This window comes from Falco punctatus, assembly GCF_963210335.1.
Source record: "Falco punctatus genome assembly, chromosome: 7".
Taxonomy (NCBI): Eukaryota; Metazoa; Chordata; class Aves; order Falconiformes; family Falconidae; genus Falco; species Falco punctatus.
The window spans coordinates 51,897,328-51,918,543 of NC_137587.1; the positions used below are offsets into that span (position 1 = coordinate 51,897,328).

The window sequence follows — 21,216 nt, forward strand, 5'->3', positions numbered from 1 at the left end:
GGATTCTCTAGTAAGTGTCATCTAGTATTTTTCTTTCTGATCGGAGAGTAGAAAAGAAATTTTCCCACCCAGGCAGCCTCACGTGGCAGTGTCCTGCTGACGGAGCAGCGGGCAGGTGGGAACTGCCGGTGTTTGTTAGAACGCGTGTGCCGTGGGCAGCGGGAGCTGAGCTGGGGCAGCTGGGCGGGTTGGCCGGCTGCGCGCCCCGTGGGTGACACGGCGGCGGGGCCCTGGGGCCCTGGCTGGAGGGGCCATCGCCCTCCCGCGCACTGCCCGGGGGCGGTGGCTGTGCGGGGTGGCGCCGGGGCCGGCCGAGCCGCCCGCTGTTCCGCGGGCTGTGTCACCTGCGGGTCCCCGGCTGCGGCCCGGCCCGGCAGCCGCTCTGCTGCCGCAGCCCCGGCCGGCGCCGCCTGGCCGCACCGCAGCGGGCACGGGGCGCCCTCTAGCGGGGGCTCCGCCGCCCCCCCGGCCGCGCCCAGCGGGCAGCCGGGGGCACCGGCAGGAGGCGCGGCAGCGGGCGGCCCCCCGCACCCACCCCCGGGGGGCGGCCCGCACGCCTGACGCGCGGCGCGCTCTGCTCTTCCTTGCAGAACACCTGGCACAGAACATTTCCAAGTCGCACATGGAAACTTGCCAGTACCTGCGGGAGGAGTTGCAGCAGATCACATGGCAGACCTTTCTGCAGGAGGAAATAGAGAACTACCAGAACAAGGTACAAAAGCACCCCAAGCTGGGGCATGCTTTGGTTAAAGCATGGCGTTCCCATAACACACTGCAAAATTCACTTGTTCACAGCCTTCTGTTTACTATCGGGAATGTGTATTTTTGTGTGTTTTCAAAAAAATAATATGCCAGAATCAAAAGCAGCGACATGATTAGCGTATCCTTTGTGTCTGCGATTTCTACAGGTACAGGAAAAGGCAAAGCCATACTCCTAAGATCTACCTCTCTGTGATAAAGAGGGATAAGAAACCAGAGAAATTTGTTCAGTCCTAAACAGAACGTTATTTTCATTTCTTAATTTGTAATCTCCTGGGTCAGCAACAACAAAAGCTGATACCACTAAGTTTTGTAATTTTACAAAATTTTGTAATTTTAGTGTGGGTTTCTTTGAGCTTACAAACACAGAACTCTGCTAGACTGCCAGCCTTCAGCGCCTCGTTGCAATCCCGATTCATTCTACAATTGCTGTGCAGGTTTCAGTTTTACCTGTACAACAGCAGCCCAGCGCTGCTGTACCACCAGTGGGAATTGTAAAATTCAATCGATGTTTCTATTTCCAGTATGCCTCCTACCCGCAAAATACTATTAAATGGCTACTTTTAGAAAACTGTCTTGGGAAGCACTGTTGAAGCACACTGTTCTTTGAACATGTATTCCATCTCAACAAAAAATATTTAACCTTCCAGAATATAATTTTTTCCACTCATTAGGTAATTTCATTCTGAAATATTATCAACATATGAAAAAATCACTACTTGCATGCCTTCTTTGTGTCGTTAACAAGGTGATCTTCATATATATGTATATCTTTATATGCATCCTTATGAAGACAAACTAGTTAGGAAATTTACATTCAGTACAAAACACAGTTATTGATGGGAAAAATGTGATTATGCACTGCTAGTGTAAATGGCATTTTCTTTTGATGCAGCAAATAAAATTCCCACTGAAATGACCAGAGTCATTATACTTTGACATTTTTCACTTCTCCACCCTGGATCTCTTCTGACATCCCTGAAGAAGTCTTACGTGTTTGCATTGTCACTCATCCACACGAGGCTTTGGCTTTGAGGTTAACTCCCCTTGTCTTGCAAGCAGAGTGTAGCCAGGAGTGCGGGAGGGAATTCACTTCGCCCGTTTTTTCAGCTCAGTTTTACGTTATGAAAATGGGCTTTCCAAACCTTGATTAGTAATTTTTCAATTTTTCTTCTCTCTCAAACAGCAAAGGGAGGTAATGTGGCAGTTATGCGCAGTCAAAATAACAGAAGCTATACAGTATGTAGTGGAATTTGCCAAACGCATTGATGGCTTTATGGAACTGTGTCAAAACGATCAAATTGTGCTTTTAAAAGCAGGTATGTGGGTCAGTTTTAAGGTCTGCTTCTATTAGTTTTGACTGAGGAAGGTGTTACCTGTATATAGTGATTGTATACACATATATGTGTGTTGGACAATGATCATTTAAAATAATGCAAGGGGAAAACCTTGCATATTGTGTCTGTTTGAAGTAATACACTTTCTTAGTTACTCTGGCTAGAATGAGTTCAAGTCTACATAGGAAACTTTCATTATGAAGAAGGGGAGCATTGAATGTGTAAAGATGGAAAAGTTGGATTCAAATTTTTTATTTTGGCTTGCTAGTAGTGAATAACACATTTCAAGGTAAAAATCCAGATTGTTCATTGCAACATGTTGTAGAAGTAATGTAGTTTACGAATACTGGACAAAGTCGTCAAAGCGTTGTGAATATAAATCTAAATGAGCTGCTTTGACCTCAGAGACTTCATTAATCTAATAAAAAATATTAAGAGTTTATTAGCATTAACTAAGTTGGTTTAGCAAAAACTTCTAAAGGGGTTTATGGGAATTCTTTTAATACTACTAGCAAATCAACCTCTGCCCTGTTAAACTGCAGAAACCTACTACCCTACGCAATTGATACTGAATGCAGAGCATAGGAAATTTTTAAATCCTCACTTGCTCTTTGCAACTGAAGTCTCTTCTTAAATAGTCAAACATACGTTGTTTCTGTTTTAGGGTCTTTAGAGGTTGTGTTCATCAGAATGTGCCGTGCCTTTGACTCCCAGAACAACACAGTCTACTTTGATGGCAAGTATGCTAGCCCAGAGGTTTTCAAGTCCTTAGGTAAGGAAATGTCAAGTGTTGTATCTTAAAAAAAAAAAAAAAAAAAAAACAACAACAAAACCACAGAATAAAAATAAGGTGGAAAAGCGAGGGGACATCTGCTTTGAAAAATTCAGGCTTATTTTGTAAGCAGTCATGCTGGCTCTGTTTGAGGTCAAGCTGATTTCAGGAGTTAAAACAGCTTAACTTTATGCAGCAAAGTACTGTTGGTGTTGAAATTCGACACTTAGATCAGGGTAGAGTGGTTTGGACACACTTGTTGAGAACAGAAGCCCAGATTTCATATCTAGTCATATATATTCTGTTGGAAAAGACAGCGGATTATAAGCTAATTTTGGATATACTGACACTACTGCTTTGAAGATGTTAATAGTGTTTTGTAATACAAAAAGTCCAGTTACTTGCAGGTAAAATACTGCAAATCAATGTTTTTATTAAACCACAGTTTATCATTTCGATTTTTTTTCTGTATATTTTTGCTGATTTAAAAGGATGATTTTCACTCGGTATAGATTTGGGATGTAAGCTGTTTCAGAGGGCAGTGAAAATACGGCAGCAGAGAATGCTGTCAATTACTGAAGTATTCTCTGCCTTTCTAAATCACTTCGAGGTGCGAGGTCAGCGTGCAAACAATTCAGAGAATGCAGTATCAGATGTGCGTTTCAGTGAAACATAACTTTCATCTGTTACCAACTACATCCAGAAATTTAGGCTGGGTTGGGGCTGAGGTCTGCAGAGGAGAGCCCTCTTCCATCAGGTTGCAATCCCCTTCAAAGCAGGGCTCCACTGTCGTGAACTGCGTAACAGCATGTGTAACAGCAGCAGTAACCTGACTTACACCTGTGTGAGCAAGAGAATGGATGAAAGGAGACAAGAGTTCCTTTTCTGCATGAAAAGCTTTCAGACCTTGGCTTCTCCCTTCGCTTTTGCATGTACCTTGTATGCCTCTCTTCCCCACCTTCCATGTGCTCAGTAGTCTTAAGATCAGCACTTTTCAAGTACACAATTCAAACCTCCAGTCCACAGTGACATGGGAAAGTTCCATTTAGAACAGAAACAAAGCTAAACCAATTCTGAGCTTGAAAATGTCTTGGCTTTTATCCATTTTTACCCCAGAAGAACCAAACGTGGAAAAGATACAGTGTGCAAAACCTTCAAAGTACTGGCTGCCAGGGTGCGGGAGCTGGGGACTCGTGGGAATGGGGTAGTAAGCTCAAGCGTGAGTGAGATCTCACTCCCATCACTCCACAGTCCTTAAGATGACCATTCACCCATGAAGTATTTTACATCCATTTTTCACCTCCGTCAGAATAAATCAACAACTCTGTAGCTCTGAAGTAGTTTTAAACAACGTGGTATGAGCTGTACCTTCTTTTTGGCAGGTTGTGAAGACTTCATTAGTTTTGTGTTTGAATTTGGAAAAAGTTTATGTTCTATGCACCTGACGGAAGATGAGATAGCTTTGTTTTCTGCATTTGTTTTAATGTCAGCAGGTAAGAGATAAAGGTTTGCTCCAGGTTTATTTGTTAGAGGTTGTTTTTATTTTAAAGTCTTTTTAATGATAATGTTAAGACTATCAGACAGTGTGAAATGTCATCATCTTTTTCAGTGTCTCCTTGACCAAAATTTTTATTTCAGCAAACACATTAAAACTATGAATTCAGGAATAAATTTGTTAAATTGGAAGTGATAACTAAGCCCTAGTTTTCCAAATGTTCACCTCATTGAGGACTCAGCTTCTTTGCAAAACCTTAAATGCATGTGAGTGAGACCACGGGGTCAATCTAGGTGAGACAGGCAGAAGGTAGCCACTGAATAGATACAGTCAACTTTCAATGTACATGAGCTTGCAGCTGTAGCAGAACTATCTCAAGCACGTGACAGGACACTTCCAGTGTCCCCTCAGGTCTGTTAAGTGGGGTTACCATTTTAGTGTGTACTGGTACAAAGGTACCGAGGTAGTTTAGGTATCTAAACCCATCACGAAACTGGGTACCCTGAAAATGATGGTGCTGGATATACAAGTCACCCCAGGAGTCAGCCTGTGTCTACCATACTTGTGACTAAAATAACTTAATAATTTCAAGTAGATACGCACAGTACTCCAGGTTCTGGGAAGGCTTATTGGGTTGGGTGAAACAAGGTGCCAGCGCAGAACATCAGTTTGTGTCTGGCAGAACCCCCAAGGAAATGAACGCTGTTTTCAGACTGCAGCACAGCGTACTCAGGAGTGGTGGTGGAAGAGTCTGTTAGCAGCAGTGGGTTTATTGAGACTATCATAAATACGTTCTCTTGTTTGCCAGACTGGAAGTGTGTTAGCCCTGTGTCTTAGTATGTAAGCTGCAGAATCCCACAGTTCTGCCACAGAGGATGTAGCAGCTGATACAGCTTTTCTGCTAGGAAGTTTATGTGGTTTGTTTGGGGTTTTTTAGCTGAATATTTGGCTCTGATTTTTCTGTATGTCACTGTAGAGCTTAGCAAGAAGATCCACTCCCACTGGTTGTTCATTATGCGATCTATTCATTTCCCACTAAAAAGCTGCTAGCTTCATTTTGTAAATACCCTGCATTTTACAAACTTTGTTAGCAAATGATTAATAAATCTCACACAGATATGCTGCATTCTTCTAATTAAAGGCTTTACAGAAGTAATTTTAAATGCACATAATAAATACACTCCAAACCCTATTCATTTTGAAACTCATTTTCTATATGATAGTATAAAAGTGGAAGGAAGGTTGCAAACAAGAAAGATGAATCTGTAGGAGGCTTAGTACTTCCTGGTGCACTGTGATTGACGTGAGCAGTACTAGAGGTGTTAACTCCATTTATATTTAGATCGCTCATGGCTTCAGGAGAAAGTAAAAATTGAAAAACTCCAACAGAAGATCCAGCTAGCACTTCAGCATGTCCTACAGAAGAACCACCGAGAAGATGGAATTCTAACAAAGGTAAGAATCATGCTGTGACATGTCATATGACTCTGAAAGCGTGCTTTCTCATGAATGGTATCCTAATTGTGGTGTAAAAGCTTTTCTGCAGTTAGTTTGTTAAATCCAGAATTCTTTGTTCAAAATCAAGGCGCTTAGCTGAAACTATTTACTAAAAACTAGAAGAGGCAAAATGACAATGTGCTAGGGAGCAAGGTTGATAATGGTCTGAAAAGAAGTGTTACAATGTTGAACTTCATAAAAAGCAATGGAAAGTTTTTATCCTGTTTCGCGTACACAATATTTCTGCCACATGGAATACTGTTTCAGTTCTACAACCTGCATGCCTTAATCCTTGTGAAATCTCTGCCTGCCTGACAATTAAGTTGTTACAACATGCAACACCCAAACTAACTTTGTTTTTCAGTCTTCCATGAGAAGTTCCCCACCCAGCCTTTTTCTCAGCAGTTCTTCCAAATACTGGCGCCTAGGGAAAAGAAAAAATATCCTACATACTATTACGCTAATCTGAAGTATCTTTGTGTAATTTTTCAAAAATGGAAAAGTGGTGTGATGTTAAAAAAAAAAAACCTGAAGAACTGGGGAAGGATAGGCACTTCCTTACAGAGGTAGTTCCTTTTAGAACTCTACACAGCCGGAAAGCTTATGCTTCGTTTCACACCATTGCTTGCAACAGAAGCAGGATGGTCCAGCCCAGGCTTTGCAGATTGTCCTTGTTTCAAATCCTAGCTCATGTAATTCTTTTCCCAGTGTATACTTTGGATACCTTTACTGGAAGAAAGTTTCTTGTATGTGCTTTGATACAAATAATTCACTCAGTAAATTCAGGGAGTACTGTAGTGATATGCCTGAAGTACAGATTTTTCTGGTCTGTTCCTTTTCACCTTATTTGGCATAAGCTAGAAAAGCCTAATCTATTGCATTGCCAGTTCCCTCCATAATAGTGACAGTGGGTTTAAAAGCAGTCAGGACTGCCTTCTTCCAAGAGAATGACTAAACTGCATGAATGAACATCCAGCCAGGAAATATTTCTGTATCAGTCCAGTGCTTGGTAGGCAAGTGAGGAAACCTAATGATACATTTTCCTAGGAACTTAAAAGATTTATTTCACAACTTGAGTAGCTTTTTAGTGGCTTTGTCTTTTTTTTTTTCTTTCTTTTAAAAAATCTAACATAACAAACATCCATGACTGCACATCTGAAATGTCATTGTTAAGGTACACAGTTGAAATGAACTCTTAAGTGTTTGGGAGAGCTTTAATCCCAAGAGCAAGATCGGGAAGCTTTGTTCCATATATGACCGTATGACTTCTGTTCGTTTTTTTTTACAGTTAATATGCAAAGTGTCTACTTTAAGAGCACTGTGTGGACGACATACAGAAAAGCTTATGGCATTTAAAGCAATATACCCAGACATTGTACGACTTCATTTTCCTCCACTTTACAAGGAGTTGTTCACTTCAGAATTTGAGCCAGCGATGCAAATTGATGGGTAAACGTATCACCTAAGCACTTCTAGAATGTCCGAAGTACAAACATTAAAACAAAAGAAAGGAAAAAAAAAAAAAAAAAAAAAGAAAGAAAACCAAGACACTTTATATGGCCCTGCACAGACCTAGGGAGCCAACACACTGCACATCTCTTGGTGGTCGGGGTCAGGCGAAGGATGGGAAACAATGAAACAAAGTTGAACTTGTTTTTCTCATGCATATGATTTCCATTATGCCTACAAATATGGACCCTTTTTCTGTCTCAACTTCTCAATCCTTGACCTCTGTTTACACAGACTGAGGGTACTAATGTCAGAAGGTTGTCTTCTCTTGTAGTTCACTGCCCAGACTTTTGACAGAACAATCAATTTGTTGATCAGAACAGAGAGTCCACCTAGTAATCAGCGACTGGTGTGCATTGCAGAGATTTCAGCATCAGTTTGCACAGCTTGCTCATTGTTTCATGAAGGACGATTTTTTTCACCTACCACTGTTTGCCAGTAGACAGAACGGCATGAAAAGGGTCCATAGCAATAGCAACAATAGCATTATAATATATTACAGGGTAAATGGGCATGAAGACTATATATAGCAAAAGAGATATTGTTTATATATTGTTTTAATTAATATAAAATGTAGTTACTGGTATAGCTTTTCTTGTTGAATTGATAAGGCACTTTCATTTTGCACCTTTTTCTTTAAATTAAATGCTAGCGTGTTCATTGTTGTGTTGCATGTGCACCAGAAATTCAAGTTTAACTGAAAAAGGTTTGGCAGGTACTGGTACATTGGGAGGTATTTATGCTGCTGTTTTCCATGTTACTTTTAAAGAGAGGCTGGTCATATCCTGAAATGGTTACAGTGGTTTGTTTTTTTTTAAAGAGTTGAAAATTATGACAATTTTCTAAATTAAAATCAGCTTTTCAGCTGTTAAATGCAAGGGTACTTTTTATTTTCAAATCTTTCAAACCTGGATGTTTAAAATTACATGCCTAAATTCAAATTTAGGTGCACAAGTCAAAAGCCTCATTTTCAAAGGTGCTGAGTTTCCGTGGTCAAAGTTAAACTAAGCAATTACAGATCGTTTACAAATGAGTAACACAGCGTCCTTGAAAATCAGGCTATTAAATAACATGTCCTTCTGCCCACTGTAAATCCAGGTTTGAAGATACTTACTCAAGTCTATATCTACAGTAAAAGTATGTGTGTATGACATGTATGTTGAAAAGTAATTTTTATACATAATATTACATACTTTTGTACTCCATATCGTAAACAATGCCTTCAAATTCCAAACTCTAGCCTATGAGACACCGACCCATGTTCTTCCAGCATCCGGCAGTTCAATTTCAGGTAGCTGAACAGAGAAGTCCATTGCTCTCCTTATTTAAAAAGATGCACTTTAAAGTTGATGAGGACAGAGTAACGAAGTAAAGACACGCTGTTGCTAGAAAGCATTCTTCTGTACTCTGTATAATGCCTGGAAATCATTAATACGATAAATCTGCATTCTGTAATTCTGAAATTGTGATTCCCATTTTGCATAACTAACCAATAAGCTGAATCTCACAGTCTTTGTTATTATTAATTACCATTCCCTTTAGGAAGAACACTGTCTCAGAGCACATTTAGCAAGTAAACCTAGTTCTGAAGGAAGCAGATTCACGATAAACAATATCACAAAATAAACTCTGGCTGGCTGAGCCAGAGGTGCATAATTGGTCTGAATGAGATGAACATGTATAACCAAATGCTATGTAAGCCTACACAAATGAAGTTTCTGATGAAGTACATAAGAAAAAGCCAGAAACTTTAAAAAAGAAAAAGGAATGAGATGGAATGTGCTCCACTGATTTAATTTCCAAGGATAAATCTCTTACATATATTAGAGTCGCTGAGAAGTAACAGAATTGAACAGAAGCACACCAAAGCCTAACTGTTTTAAAAAGGAAAATTAGGTCAGTGGGCTATTATAAGCAAAACAGAGGTTTATTCTGTGATTTAAGTATGTTTCCTCTGAGGTCAAATTGAGACATTTAGCTATGACACCTATTAAAAATTCTGTAGTCTTCCCCATCAGGGAAGTTACAGCTATCACTGATGTCTGTGGTTTGAAAGGAGGGGTAGATGAGCATCATATGTTTCACCTTCAAAGCAGTAAGCCCCTGGAGTACGGGAGGAGAGCACCTGCACCTCCGTGAGCACTGGGATGGAGGCATGAGGGGGCTTTTGGAAAAAGCCCACAGAGCCATCTTTTTACTGCTCCATCCTGCCTGCTCCCGAAGTGGTGGCTCGCAGCCCAGCACATGCTCTCTTTAGTCCTACTGAAACACTCTTCCTAGAATCATTGTTTACTTTATTGGAGTAACTGGCATGATATGGTACTTCCATTCTAACGTGTGTTTCTATTTTTAAAGCAACCCTTTTAACTAACAAATGTTTTCCGAATGTGACCAGCCTTAGGTGCTAGTCCTGTAAAGATCAACTAAACTTAATTTCAGTGTCAACTAATGAATAATGAAGTAAGACCTGTACTTTTTTAGAGAGTGAGGTACAACTCCTACTTCTGACAATAAGCAGACTACCAAGCAAAATATTTGGGGATTAATTTTCAGTCACATCCTTTTCTTACCTTTTCCTGATGAATATTAGTACTTTACCAGGCATCTAGGTGCTGATGGTTTTGTTTGGTATCTAGTTCAGCATATTTACACCCATAAGTCATTGACAACACAGACTTTGGAGCATTGACTAATAAAATACAGAACAATAAAAAGGTTCCCAATAGAGCCTTAGCTGAAAGCCCATTGCATCTGAAGACAGCTTGTGACGTGAACATCCAGGCCAGAAAGTGCTATCTTTTTTGTCCTGTGTACTCGCACCTTGTTAAATCGGGCTCTGCGTACATACCCCAGGTAACTCAGCTTTCCCGATTACAGTTAACAGCTGCTTGGCAGTAGAGTATTGTTTTTGTTTTGCTCTTCATGGAGAGGGGAAAAAAGGGGTACAACATGGCAGATGTGCTGATAAGACTTCTGTTGCCAAGGAGGCTTTTATGAAAGGAGACACAGAATAATGTCAGTGGCTGCTGAGGGCAACGGCCATATGCATGTAAGAACCCAGCACAGCCGAGGAAATGCACTCTGCAGAACCTCTGGGACTATGGCCTGGTATCAGATGATCAACTGAATATTCAGTTAAAAAACATACTGGGTGGGGGTCAATGGATATTCACATAAGTATTTTCATAATCTGCCCTGTTCACTACAAACAAAAACATGAGGATAGGTGAAGATAAAGGGGTAATACATCCATTTTGAACGATCTGTTCCTTAAAGTCTGCAAAGAGATTGTCACTGGGTGTTATATCTATCCACAAAGATGTTTTCAGGCTTTCTATGAAAAAGATACTATACTATGCTGTCCTTTGAACCACCCTAATATACTTCGACATAGCCAGCAAAACTATAGGATTAGGTGGAAAGGGAGGCTGGTTTTAAGTTTGGTTGTTCTTTATTAAAGCTTACCTATCTTAGTATGGAAACCAAGATATCTGTGCGTGTATGTGCACCTGTGTGTGAGAGAGAGTACATTTGTGTGCGCACATGAATATATGCGTGGGTACGTGTGAGTGGCTGCTTCTAGGCTGTTAAGTGTCAATGGAATAAAGAAAATGTATTCAAAATACTTAAGTCAAAAATAGAAGGTGGAAAAAAGAATTTATTCTATACAAAGCCTTGTCTGGACCACTTTAGAGAGACTTCTATTTTTTTAACCCTTCTATAAATGTTTGATGGCACTTGAAATATTCCTGCAATAAAATGTGATTTGTGTAAACATTAAAAAAAAAAAAAAAGATTTTGTAATGTGAAACAATGAAAGAAAGTAATGTAATTTTTCTAAAAAACAAAAAAAAAAAACGAACGAACTTTGTATTATTTTCTTGATGGAATTTGTCTATTTGTCTTTGGAAAACTTTTTATTTCATTGAATGTGCCATAGTAGAGGTGTGTTTTTCTTTTTCTTTCCTTTTTTTTTGTTTTTTACATTTTTAGATTAAAGGAATAGCTGTGTTCCGACATTCCAAAATGCAAGATGACATAGCAGTCATGATTAAAAGGTTTGATTAGTAAGCTTCAATCATTGTTGCTTTTTTTGCACATGTTCTTCATTCCTCTACAGTGCAATATGTACATAGAGCACTTGCGGGTGTAACCTTGATCCCTCAGGGAAAAATACATATTTGTACAGGATTTTTCTTTTTTTCTTTCTTTTTCTTTTTTTTTTCCTCTTTTTTTTTTTTTTTTTTTGCTAAGGAATGTCGATTGAATCACTTGTCTGTTGTTGAGGGGCAGCCAGATAATAATCCTAAACCACTGTCACAAAACATTGATTGTTTAAATTTTGTGCCCTTTTATTATTTAAAAACAAAAAATAAAAGTTATTTTCTGACAGTTCATTGTGCTGATTGGTGAAAAAAAGGGTAAATAGATAAGCACCTTATGATTGACTTAACTGTGAATGACAATCCATCTCGTTGCCAACAACAGAAGCCCTATCATTTTGGAGCTGGGGTTAAGAGTCAGAAACTAATGTGCTCAGGGATCTTCTAAAACTCTTCAACAGGGTGGCCAGTACTACTGGTGGAACAAATTACTTTTAAAAAAATATGCTAGTATTTCTTCCCTTCCCCCTCCCCCCAAGGCACAAGAGAACTGGATATTATTTTTACCTAAGTGCTCTAGGTGTGCCTCATTCTTGTACTCAGTTTTTGCAGTATAGCTGCTCTTTGGTCTTTATTTTGTTCAAAACAAAAGTACTCCAAACAGTGCAAAGGTTTTGCAATTGTGTTTTAGAAAATAAATTCATGCTGACTCATTAAATAAATTATTTAAAGTACTTTCAATACCCTCTGGACATTTTTATAACAATAGGACTATTTTTCCAGCTGAATTTCAGTGTTTTGCAATAGAAAATGGGTTTTCAGTATTTAAATTATTGTCAAAGGGAACAAATCAGGTTTTGGTAGTACAGTAAGCATGGAAAGGTAATGATTAGGTTTTGGCAATGAAGTCACATAGAAAACAACATAGATCCGCAGGAATACAAGAACAACGTTTCAGACATTGTCTGTCATTGTTGCGTATGCTTCATGGTAAAGCAAAAAAACCTGACTGGAAAGAAACACTGAGGTTGAAGACATTGTCACATCTAGTACATCAAATACAGCAATTCCAAGTGATGACAATAGCACCAAAACACAGCAATGTCTAGAAAGTGTCCAAGTGCCAAACTGTAGAATTCTGGAAGCCTGATCCAATATTTTACCTGAAAAAGCAGGTAGAAAAGTACAAACAAAATGAGCAAGATTTCAAGACTTTGGGTAGACTGGGAAAAGAGTGAATTTCTCCACCAAACATGTCTGCTTGCAAAAAGCATCAGTTCTCCAATATCTTAAGTTATTGAGGGGTTTTTCACTGGGTACATGGCTTCCAGTTGTTTACTCCAGGTTGCTTAATAAATAGGGAAAGCTTTCTTACAGTTTTACAAGCTGACAGTCCAGTTTAGCTTGGAATGGCCTTCCAAGGCAGGCAACTGCTTAGCAAGTACGACCTCTTGATCAGTTGATGTTCTGGCATCTTCAGTAGAAGAAAATTCCTATTGCTGATTCACAATAGAACATACTCTTTACACACTTGCCTATCAATTAAACATACTGTTAATATGTACAATCTGTAAGATGTTTCAACTATGTAGTGTGGTGATCCAAATATTACAGTATCTTTTTTTGGATTGGCATATGTTCCCCAGTCTGTACTTGATGAACAAAAGAGGTTGCACAGTGTAAGCTGTGTAAATGACGTGTATTCTTTTTCTCTACACATTCCTAAACTCCCTAATGTAGATAAACTTATTAATATAAAAGTCAGAAACAGCATTTACTATCCAATATCCAAAAATAATAACAATTTTCTCTTTGAGTATTCAGTATGTGAAATTCTATATGTGCTAGCTGTTTCAGATTGCACAGAACACCTTTATTTTCCTTAGCTGGAGAAATATAACTATTAGAATTATTTTTTAATTACTAATGCTAATATTTATTAAGTTAAAAGTTTCATCCATGAATATATTTGAATATTAGCCTCCTATTTTCTTTATGGTTAAATATTCCTTCCTATAAATCATTTGGTGGAAATGAGGGCAAATGCATACAGATACCAAATAAAACAACAAAAAGAAAAGTTTTAAAATTTAAATGAGTATTTATTTAAAAAATCATTGCAGTATGTGCTTTAATCCTAGTACTGTGATAATAGCTCACTAAATAATGCTAAGTCACTGGACTTGAGGGGAAAATATGTAACGTTTAGGACAATATACAGTCTATCTTTGGAACTTTATTCAGGTACTAAATAGATTTTGAACATCAAAATAAAGCTGTATTCTACCTTTTTCATATGTAATGTTGCTTTTTTATCTTTTTTTTTTTTTGCCTTTATCATTGGTAGAATATAGCAATAACTTTATAGCAATAAGTAGGCTATCCAAATAAGAAGCAAAACATGATAAAGGCTTCAGATCAATACTCACAGGTTCATTTCTTCTGCCACAATATTCACTTGTACGTCTTCCCTCATAATCTCATCATTTCTTCAAGCTGAACTTCACAATCAAGTTGTTCAGCTTGTGTGACATCACACCTTTTTCTTAACATTTGCATGATTTTGGTGTTCATATGTCCTTTGTATACTTGTTTTCCTGTAAGTCAGTGTTTCTCAAGGTTTCTGAAAGCACAATCTCTCTCAGCTATATTTCTTTGTAGGGCTCCATGTGTTGGAATGACCTTACTTTTTCTGGGGCAGGGAGTGCAAACCAGCTGTAATTACTGGCGGCATTCGGTAACTGAAGGAACTGGGCTGCTTCTGGTACTTGGGAACTCCATGGCGAGCGCAAATGCTTGCAGCCAACAGCCAGCTCTTCCAGCTCCTCCACACTGCGGGGGCTGAGCTGCAACCACTAAGTGGGACGAGTTTCCTGGCCGGCGTGCTCGTCTACAGCCTGCACAAGCACTCACTCTGTACTAGAGAACCAAGCTACATTTGCTTGGTACAGCATTTTGATAGGAATCTAAACACTTTGGCATCTTTCAAATGGTTGTGACTTTCAGTTTGAGAAACACTACCCTATATTACCCCACAAAGTCTTAATGTAGATGCACAAACTTTACAGGAACTTGCAATCTGTAACGCTATCTATATCTAATGCAGAGAATTCATAAGCAATACAGTGAATTTTATTTCACAAAAAGGCATACGTACTGTACACCTTTCTAAATCCAAAATGTTCCTCATTTCTACATTGATTTAGAAACAAGTTACAGAACAGTGGTGAATAATTGAACTATTAGGACATTAACTGGCTGCTTCTATATATGTAACTGTACTGTCTGCCTGCTCCTTTTCTGGAGATGTGTTTTTGTATTGGATGTTTGGGCCAATGGGAGGCTTCAAGCTACAATGTATTTTCCCAGATTAAATATATTTAACATACGACAAACCCCAGACAAGGCTTTTTAAAATGTATAAAGAACTGCAGTGTTAGGTGGTTTATTTGCAAACTGTTTTCAATGTTGTCCATTTTTATGGCACCTTTAACAATATTCTTGTTTCCAAAGTACAAAAAAAAAGGTTAAAAATACTCTAGCCATAACTGAATGTCAAGCAATAAAAACAAATGACTTTTTGTGCATAGATTTAAAAGAAATACAAGTTTTAGACATCTGCATGTAAATGCAATCTCTTGTTTACCGCTTTCTTAAACTTGAGCAACTGATTCCTTATTTTACTACTAATTTAAGGACTTGTAATGGCCTGTAAACATTTTATCTTGCTCTATTCTTTCAACTCTAACTTTGTCTCTGCTTTGGAGTCATAATATTTAATGTTGTTCTGCTCACCTCTATACAGTTAACTTTTTGCTTTCATTCTGTATAGATAAACTTATACTATAAACAGCCTACACAGTGCAAATATTTATCTGTTTATCAAATACCACATTATGCTGTATAATATCTGTTTTACTATATAATCTATTTTAGACATAGCTGTTTAGAACTAGAGTGTGCTATTTTTGTGTTTTTCTGATGTGTGGTGCTAGATAAGTTACTTTTGTGAACAAAAGCAAACAAACCCCTTTTATTCCTAGACAATACCACCTTTGGGTCTTGTTAATTTCACTGAGTATAACTATATATAAATATATATATATTTGTGTATATATATATATACACCAACATATGCCCAACAAGTACCTGTATCAGAGTACAAGATTTGGGACATGGTTTTCTCTTTAAATGCATAGTGTCATTATATAAATTATTCTATAGTATATTTAATAAGGAGAAAATTACTTCACCGGTACAGATACTTGATATCAAATGTAGAATTTTTTTCTACATTATTAACATTATTAATTATTAATGTTATTAAAAATGTTCTGTCCAGCTTGTTATCCTTTTGGTTACTAAAACAGTCTGCCTGTATTGTATCAGAAAAAAGAAAAACATCTAATCTGCCAGTATAAAGTAATTACAATATGCTGTCTGTCTGAAAGGGAGGTAGCTATTTGGCTTGTTGGGAGAGTTCTATCCTGTCATTGCATCTGATATTTATAGATGTTATTCTGCTGGGTGCCTTCCTCCCTCTTCACTTTAAATAGGATCTGTACACACTCAAACTGCGGATGTTACTAGGCCACGCCTACACACTTAACTCCAGTTACTGTAAATACGAATTTTCTGTAAATTTTCCATGATTGATTGATGGCTAAATTCAGCCCTTGGATATGCTTTATAAATCATGCATACATATCCAAGGACAGCCATTAGTGACTAAAGTTAATTAAGAAGTGGAATTTGCAATGTTTTGTCAGGTCTGGGGGTTTTGTTTTTATTTTTCATGTATACCTTAATTTACGTAGTCATGTACCCTTAAAAGTTTTCCTATCCCCTGTTCCTTCATTCTAGATAATTGTTTTCATGTTAATTCTTAAAAACTGATGGATATCAAATATCTAACTAAGGAGGTAATTAACCTTTTAAATATTTATTAGAATTTTTCTGTAATATTACTGAATTTATAAGATCTTTAGCAAAGATTTTTGAGCAATTTATTAAATACAATGTTTCTGTTTACTGCACTTTTTGATAATAGAAGGTAGTGAATTTTAAAGCCATGGTTCTTGGCTTCCATGCACTGCTTTTATACCCTCAATCCAAGGAATATATATATATAAATAATTTTTTTTAAACAGCAAACATACTGTTGTCCTAAAAATAAATACAAACTTTACTGCACCGTGGGTATATTTTCATAAGTGGAATGTTTTAACTGCAAACACTATCAGGACAATTATAAAAACCTCTTGAAGCTACAATCTTATTTAAATATAAGCCATGACAATTTTATTTTCCCTTGTTGATTTAAGTCACCTTTTGATATTTTCAAAGAGAAAAGGACTCGCTCTTAAATTTGTATGTACCAACATAATACCAGGAACACGTTCTCCCTGTTGTTTTAATAGTTTGATATATTTATGCAAAATCATTTGGTTAACGTATATTCTCCCTGTTTACTAAATGTTCAACGTAACAAGACCAGAATAAATGCTGATTACAAATAAACATCAGTTTGAAGATTAAGCACATAAGACTTCAAAAAACCTCGTTGAGTGATACGCTCAAATTTCTGTAAATACACACAAGTTTAAATGCAATTATACTGTACATGTAAATATATGCTGTCTGTTATGTGTACAGTATGTATAAATTCCTTTTCTAGCCACAATAAAACGTAAGCCATCAAGAGGAATACTAAAGTAGTATTGTACTAAACCTTTGCTAATGATCTTTACCCAATCACTTTTCACTTTCATGGACCTTTCCAACTCACTCTTACGATAGCCTGCTTATATTCAAGTTTGTTATTTTACTCAGTCCCGAAAAAAAGTATTTTGATTCATTTTGTAAATATGACTGTAAAAATAAGAGATTTAATGTTGTCTTTTAAATACTCCAATTTTCATTCTAATATGAATGTTGTTATATTGTACTTAGAAACTGTACCTTTAATATTACATTACCTTTATTAAGTGCATTGAACACATCGATTTTAGATGTGCTTTATGTACTGTTATCCTGTAATAAAACTTCAGCTTCTAATGGAAAAATCTGTCTTAATTTTTTGTCAGTAGCATCTAATTTGTTTTTCTGTATTGTGCTCTATTAGGTTTGCTCCTTAAGAATGCACTGTTGCCCAATTGGAAAATTAGGCTGTGCTTTCAAGCACATTTGTCAGAGCTGTTTAGCACATAGATCATGTAATGTTTGGGAGTAGGGAAACAAGACAACTCTGAGCACCTTTTAAGCTCCCCTTTGTGGCCAACTTTAAACCTCCTCAGAATGAATATGCATTAATCTAGCTTCCCTTTCCTTGAAGGTCTTGCTTGAAATCACAGTTCACTGGATCAAGTGAGAGATACAGGAAACCTGGCTTAAGGCCTTCCCAGTGGCTTTGGAAATACCACTTTGGGCTAGATCTAAATGAGCGTTTGGGTATCAAAACTGACATTTTAATACAATTTAGGCATCAGAATTCAAAGTTGTAACTCCCCCCTGCTGTGCTAACTGTGGGAGCACCTGAGTGTCAGCAGCATGCTTGGTCTTTAGATTGCACGCACATAAAATTCTACTTCTGCACCTACCCAGAAATTCCTATCTTGACAGAGCTTTAACAGCTCAGTATTTATATGTCTGACCATAATCCAGAAATAGGTATTAGCATTCATCTTTGAAGCACTGTATCTGGAAGCAGCCTCCACCTACAGATCATGTCTACAAAAAATAGTAGTGCAAGTGATCACTTGCTTTAGAACTGTAGCACTGAGTAGTGCCATTTGTTCTACGGCAGCTCCATGATTAAACCAGTCTTTGAGACACTGAAAATCCAGATTTAAGTTTCTCATCTTCAGGACATGATTCCTGCCCCATCTGTCCACTCACAGGAGAGTTCCTAACCACCAAGGTGACAAGTTAGACAGCAACTATATAAACAACTACGTAAGTTCAACGTAAAACGCAGGAATTTTTCTGAAGCAAGAGGCGAACGGAGGACTGCCATGCCCACCCATAAGGAAAGCTAAACTGTAGGTTAGGAGGCAGTGGTTTTGACCCCTGACTAATTCACAGAACGGTTTCGTTTCACAGGGACCTCCAGAGCTCACAAGTAGGGCCACCTAGAGCCTGTTCAATCAGCTTTTGAGTATCTCCAAGGATGAAGACAACACAACCTCCCTGGGTGACCTGTGCCAGCGCACAGTGACCCTCACAGTGAAGGTTTCCTGATGTTCATCTTTGTGCCACAGAAGTAAAAAGATCACATAGGAACATAGGAAGTAGCATGGTTTAAAACAAAACCCAAAAATGGGCACTGCAGATTTTACAAGAGATGCAGACTGAAGCAGGATTTAACCCGCCACATTCACAATCTCAGATAGTTCTACTAAACATTCAGCTATGTAACTGTTGTCATACCTGGGTTTTAAAGATTACTCCTTGCAAAGCTGCCTCCAGGACTGGGCTCTGGGTGGATCCAGTAGGGAGACAGAAAGCTTTCCATTTCTCTGAGATACACAAGCCACAAAAGGGCAGAATTAAAATCAAGTAATGTCCTTAAAACTGATCTGCCAGCAAGCTAAAGACACTCCTTTGTTGGTGGGTTTAGACATCGTTCTGAATTATCTCAGTATTTTTATGTATTTGTATATAGTGACCAGAGTTTTAGTTACAGGACTAGGTGGGTATTTTGCTTCGTGCCACAATCCTCACTTCCCTCTTCATTTCTCTATCTGTCTCACTGTGAAGGGGATCACCTTTCCCTGTAACACCGCAAGCAAATGAGTTTCCATCACCTAGACCTACAGGTACTGACTATTTAATTCCACATTTTACCACACTGGGAAGCCTGATCACCAGAAAGAAAGGTTTTGTGGCTCTGTCCACATGTTAACAAGTGGGAAGTGAGCCAGGGAAATGGGAAGCCCAGGAGAGGAGGAAAGGTCATAAATGCAGCAACTTTCACGGGGCACCTCAGCCCCTCACCACAGCCCCGGCCCTCTCAGGGAGGAGCCGCCCGCTGGAGCCCTGCCCCGCCCGGGCCTGCCACCCCTGCGCACCCCGGGCGGGCACTGCCACTCGAGGCACCGCACCTGATCAGGGATAAACCTCAGCGAAGAACGTGGAGGCGGAGCAGAGCCCGCGGCGCGGGAAGGCCAGAGGCACGCGCCATCTCCCGGTGAGGCGAGGCGCGGCGGGCCGCACCCTCACCCCGCCCCGCAGCGGTGCCGCCTGCCACAAGATGGCCGCCGCAGCCCTCTAGCCGCTGCCCAACCCCACGCTGCCATTGGCTGGCTTACACTTGATCCCGCCCACCGGGCGTCCTGCTACGCTGATTGGCTAATGCCGTGAGGCAGGCTCCCGCGCGGCGGAGAGGAGGACCGGGCGAATACGCTTCCCTGAGCGGCCCGTCAAGATGGCGGGCAGAGGGCAGCTGCTGACCTGGTGAGTGCGCTCCCCCGCTCCCCCTCAGCCAGCAGGCGAGTCTGCGGGGCGGGAGATGTCCCCGCGTTCCGCCTGCTCCGCCAAGGGAAGGAGGCGCACGGCGGCAGCGGGCCGGGCCTGCGGCCCCGCCCCGCCGCGGCGGGAAGCGAGAGGCGGAAGGGGGAGGGCGTCCGCCCGGGGGAGGGCCGAGCCGAGCCGAGCCGTGCCTGCGTTCATGGGCCCTCATCGTGAGGGACGGCTCAGTAATGCACGGCCACGGTGCGGGGTTAGGGCCGGGGCGTTGTGCTTGTTCTTATACAAAAAGCCCTACAATGAGGTAATTCGGCTTTTTAAGTCTAGAGAGGTGAGTTGGGTTTCAATTAGTTCATTCGTGAGGAAGGCGGAAATATATTTCTCCTCATGCCTTTCAAAACAGTTTGGGAAGATTGGCGTTGTGTAAGCCCTGTGCACTGGAAGGGCTATATTAAATAAATGAATAAACAAGAGAGTTTAGAAGGTAAGTTCTGCGTAGAAGACAAAATATCTCTTTTCTGAAAAATTAAAACCAAGATTTCTATATTTTTCTCAAAATTCCAGCAAGTTCAACTCAGTGATTGGTTTTGATTAATGAACGTCTGAAAGCATGTAACTCCATCAGAATTTCACCATATCTACAATTTTTATTCTATATTAATGAAATTGCGCTTTTCTGGACTGTGAAGAACACATGTATCTTACTGTTGAAAGACAGTAGGAATTAAACAGTATATATGTAACTTCCATAAAAGGGGAAAATGAACACTGTAGCTAGCCCTTTTTTTAAATAATTCTGTGCTCTGGTTCTTGGGTAGATGTGGCCTTTAATTTTTTGTGTATTGCAATGTTCATGTTTTGTTTTTTATTTTTTTATTATCAGGGATATTTCACCAAAAAATGGCATTGAAGTATTTTTCTCACATGAAATTTATGAAAAATATTCATTGGCTCCAAGCCTCTCTGAACTGTGGCGTTTATCAAACAGGTATATTCTGCTATGTTATAATTTTCTGCTGTCCGTCATCATCCTGTTGATAAATATCCTTACTGATTTGGGGGAAAGCTGCCTATTATCCAGCGTGCAAGGATTTGTTACTGATTCCTTGCTCCAGCAGTTGGTCTGTGCTTTACCTATTGGAAACCTCTGAAAGCAGGAAGACTTTAGGTTAGGTTGGGACCACTGGTCTTTTGTGTCTTTTGGGGGGTGGGATGGAGCTTGGGTTATTTTTTGGGGGTGGCGCTAGTTGGTTTTTGCTTCCATTTACATACCAATGA

At 39.3% G+C, this 21,216-nt stretch overlaps 2 protein-coding genes and 1 long non-coding RNA gene across 8 annotated transcripts in view; 2 read left to right on the plus strand and 1 right to left on the minus strand.

Annotated features, from left to right (window-relative positions):
- The window catches only part of RORA (RAR related orphan receptor A), a 477,306-nt gene extending 465,641 nt beyond the window's left edge, over positions 1-11,665 (plus strand). For all 5 annotated transcript variants that reach the window (XM_080395591.1, XM_080395595.1, XM_080395592.1 and 2 more), the window contains 6 exons: positions 591-712; positions 1,946-2,078; positions 2,761-2,868; positions 4,251-4,361; positions 5,706-5,818; positions 7,149-11,665. In XM_080395591.1, the coding sequence (XP_080251717.1) occupies positions 591-712; positions 1,946-2,078; positions 2,761-2,868; positions 4,251-4,361; positions 5,706-5,818; positions 7,149-7,313 (752 nt within the window). In that variant the 3' untranslated portion in view covers positions 7,314-11,665. The remainder of the gene's footprint in view (positions 1-590; positions 713-1,945; positions 2,079-2,760; positions 2,869-4,250; positions 4,362-5,705; positions 5,819-7,148) is intronic.
- LOC308067215 overlaps positions 1-20,269 on the minus strand; it is a 32,596-nt gene extending 12,327 nt beyond the window's left edge. Inside the window, exons 1-2 of one of the 2 annotated variants that reach the window (XR_013929499.1) lie at positions 19,924-20,269; positions 18,901-18,989 (exon numbers count right to left, since the gene is read on the minus strand). This is a non-coding gene — a long non-coding RNA (uncharacterized lncRNA). Of the gene's footprint in view, positions 1-18,900; positions 18,990-19,574; positions 19,742-19,923 lie in introns of those variants that run through there. The other variant, XR_013929500.1, reaches the window with a different exon arrangement.
- The window catches only part of LOC308067198 (annexin A2), a 67,811-nt gene continuing 66,426 nt past the window's right edge, over positions 19,832-21,216 (plus strand). Inside the window, exons 1-2 of the mRNA XM_080395619.1 lie at positions 19,832-19,926; positions 20,822-20,926. Coding sequence (XP_080251745.1) covers positions 19,898-19,926; positions 20,822-20,926 — 134 coding nt within the window. The 5' untranslated portion in view covers positions 19,832-19,897. The remainder of the gene's footprint in view (positions 19,927-20,821; positions 20,927-21,216) is intronic.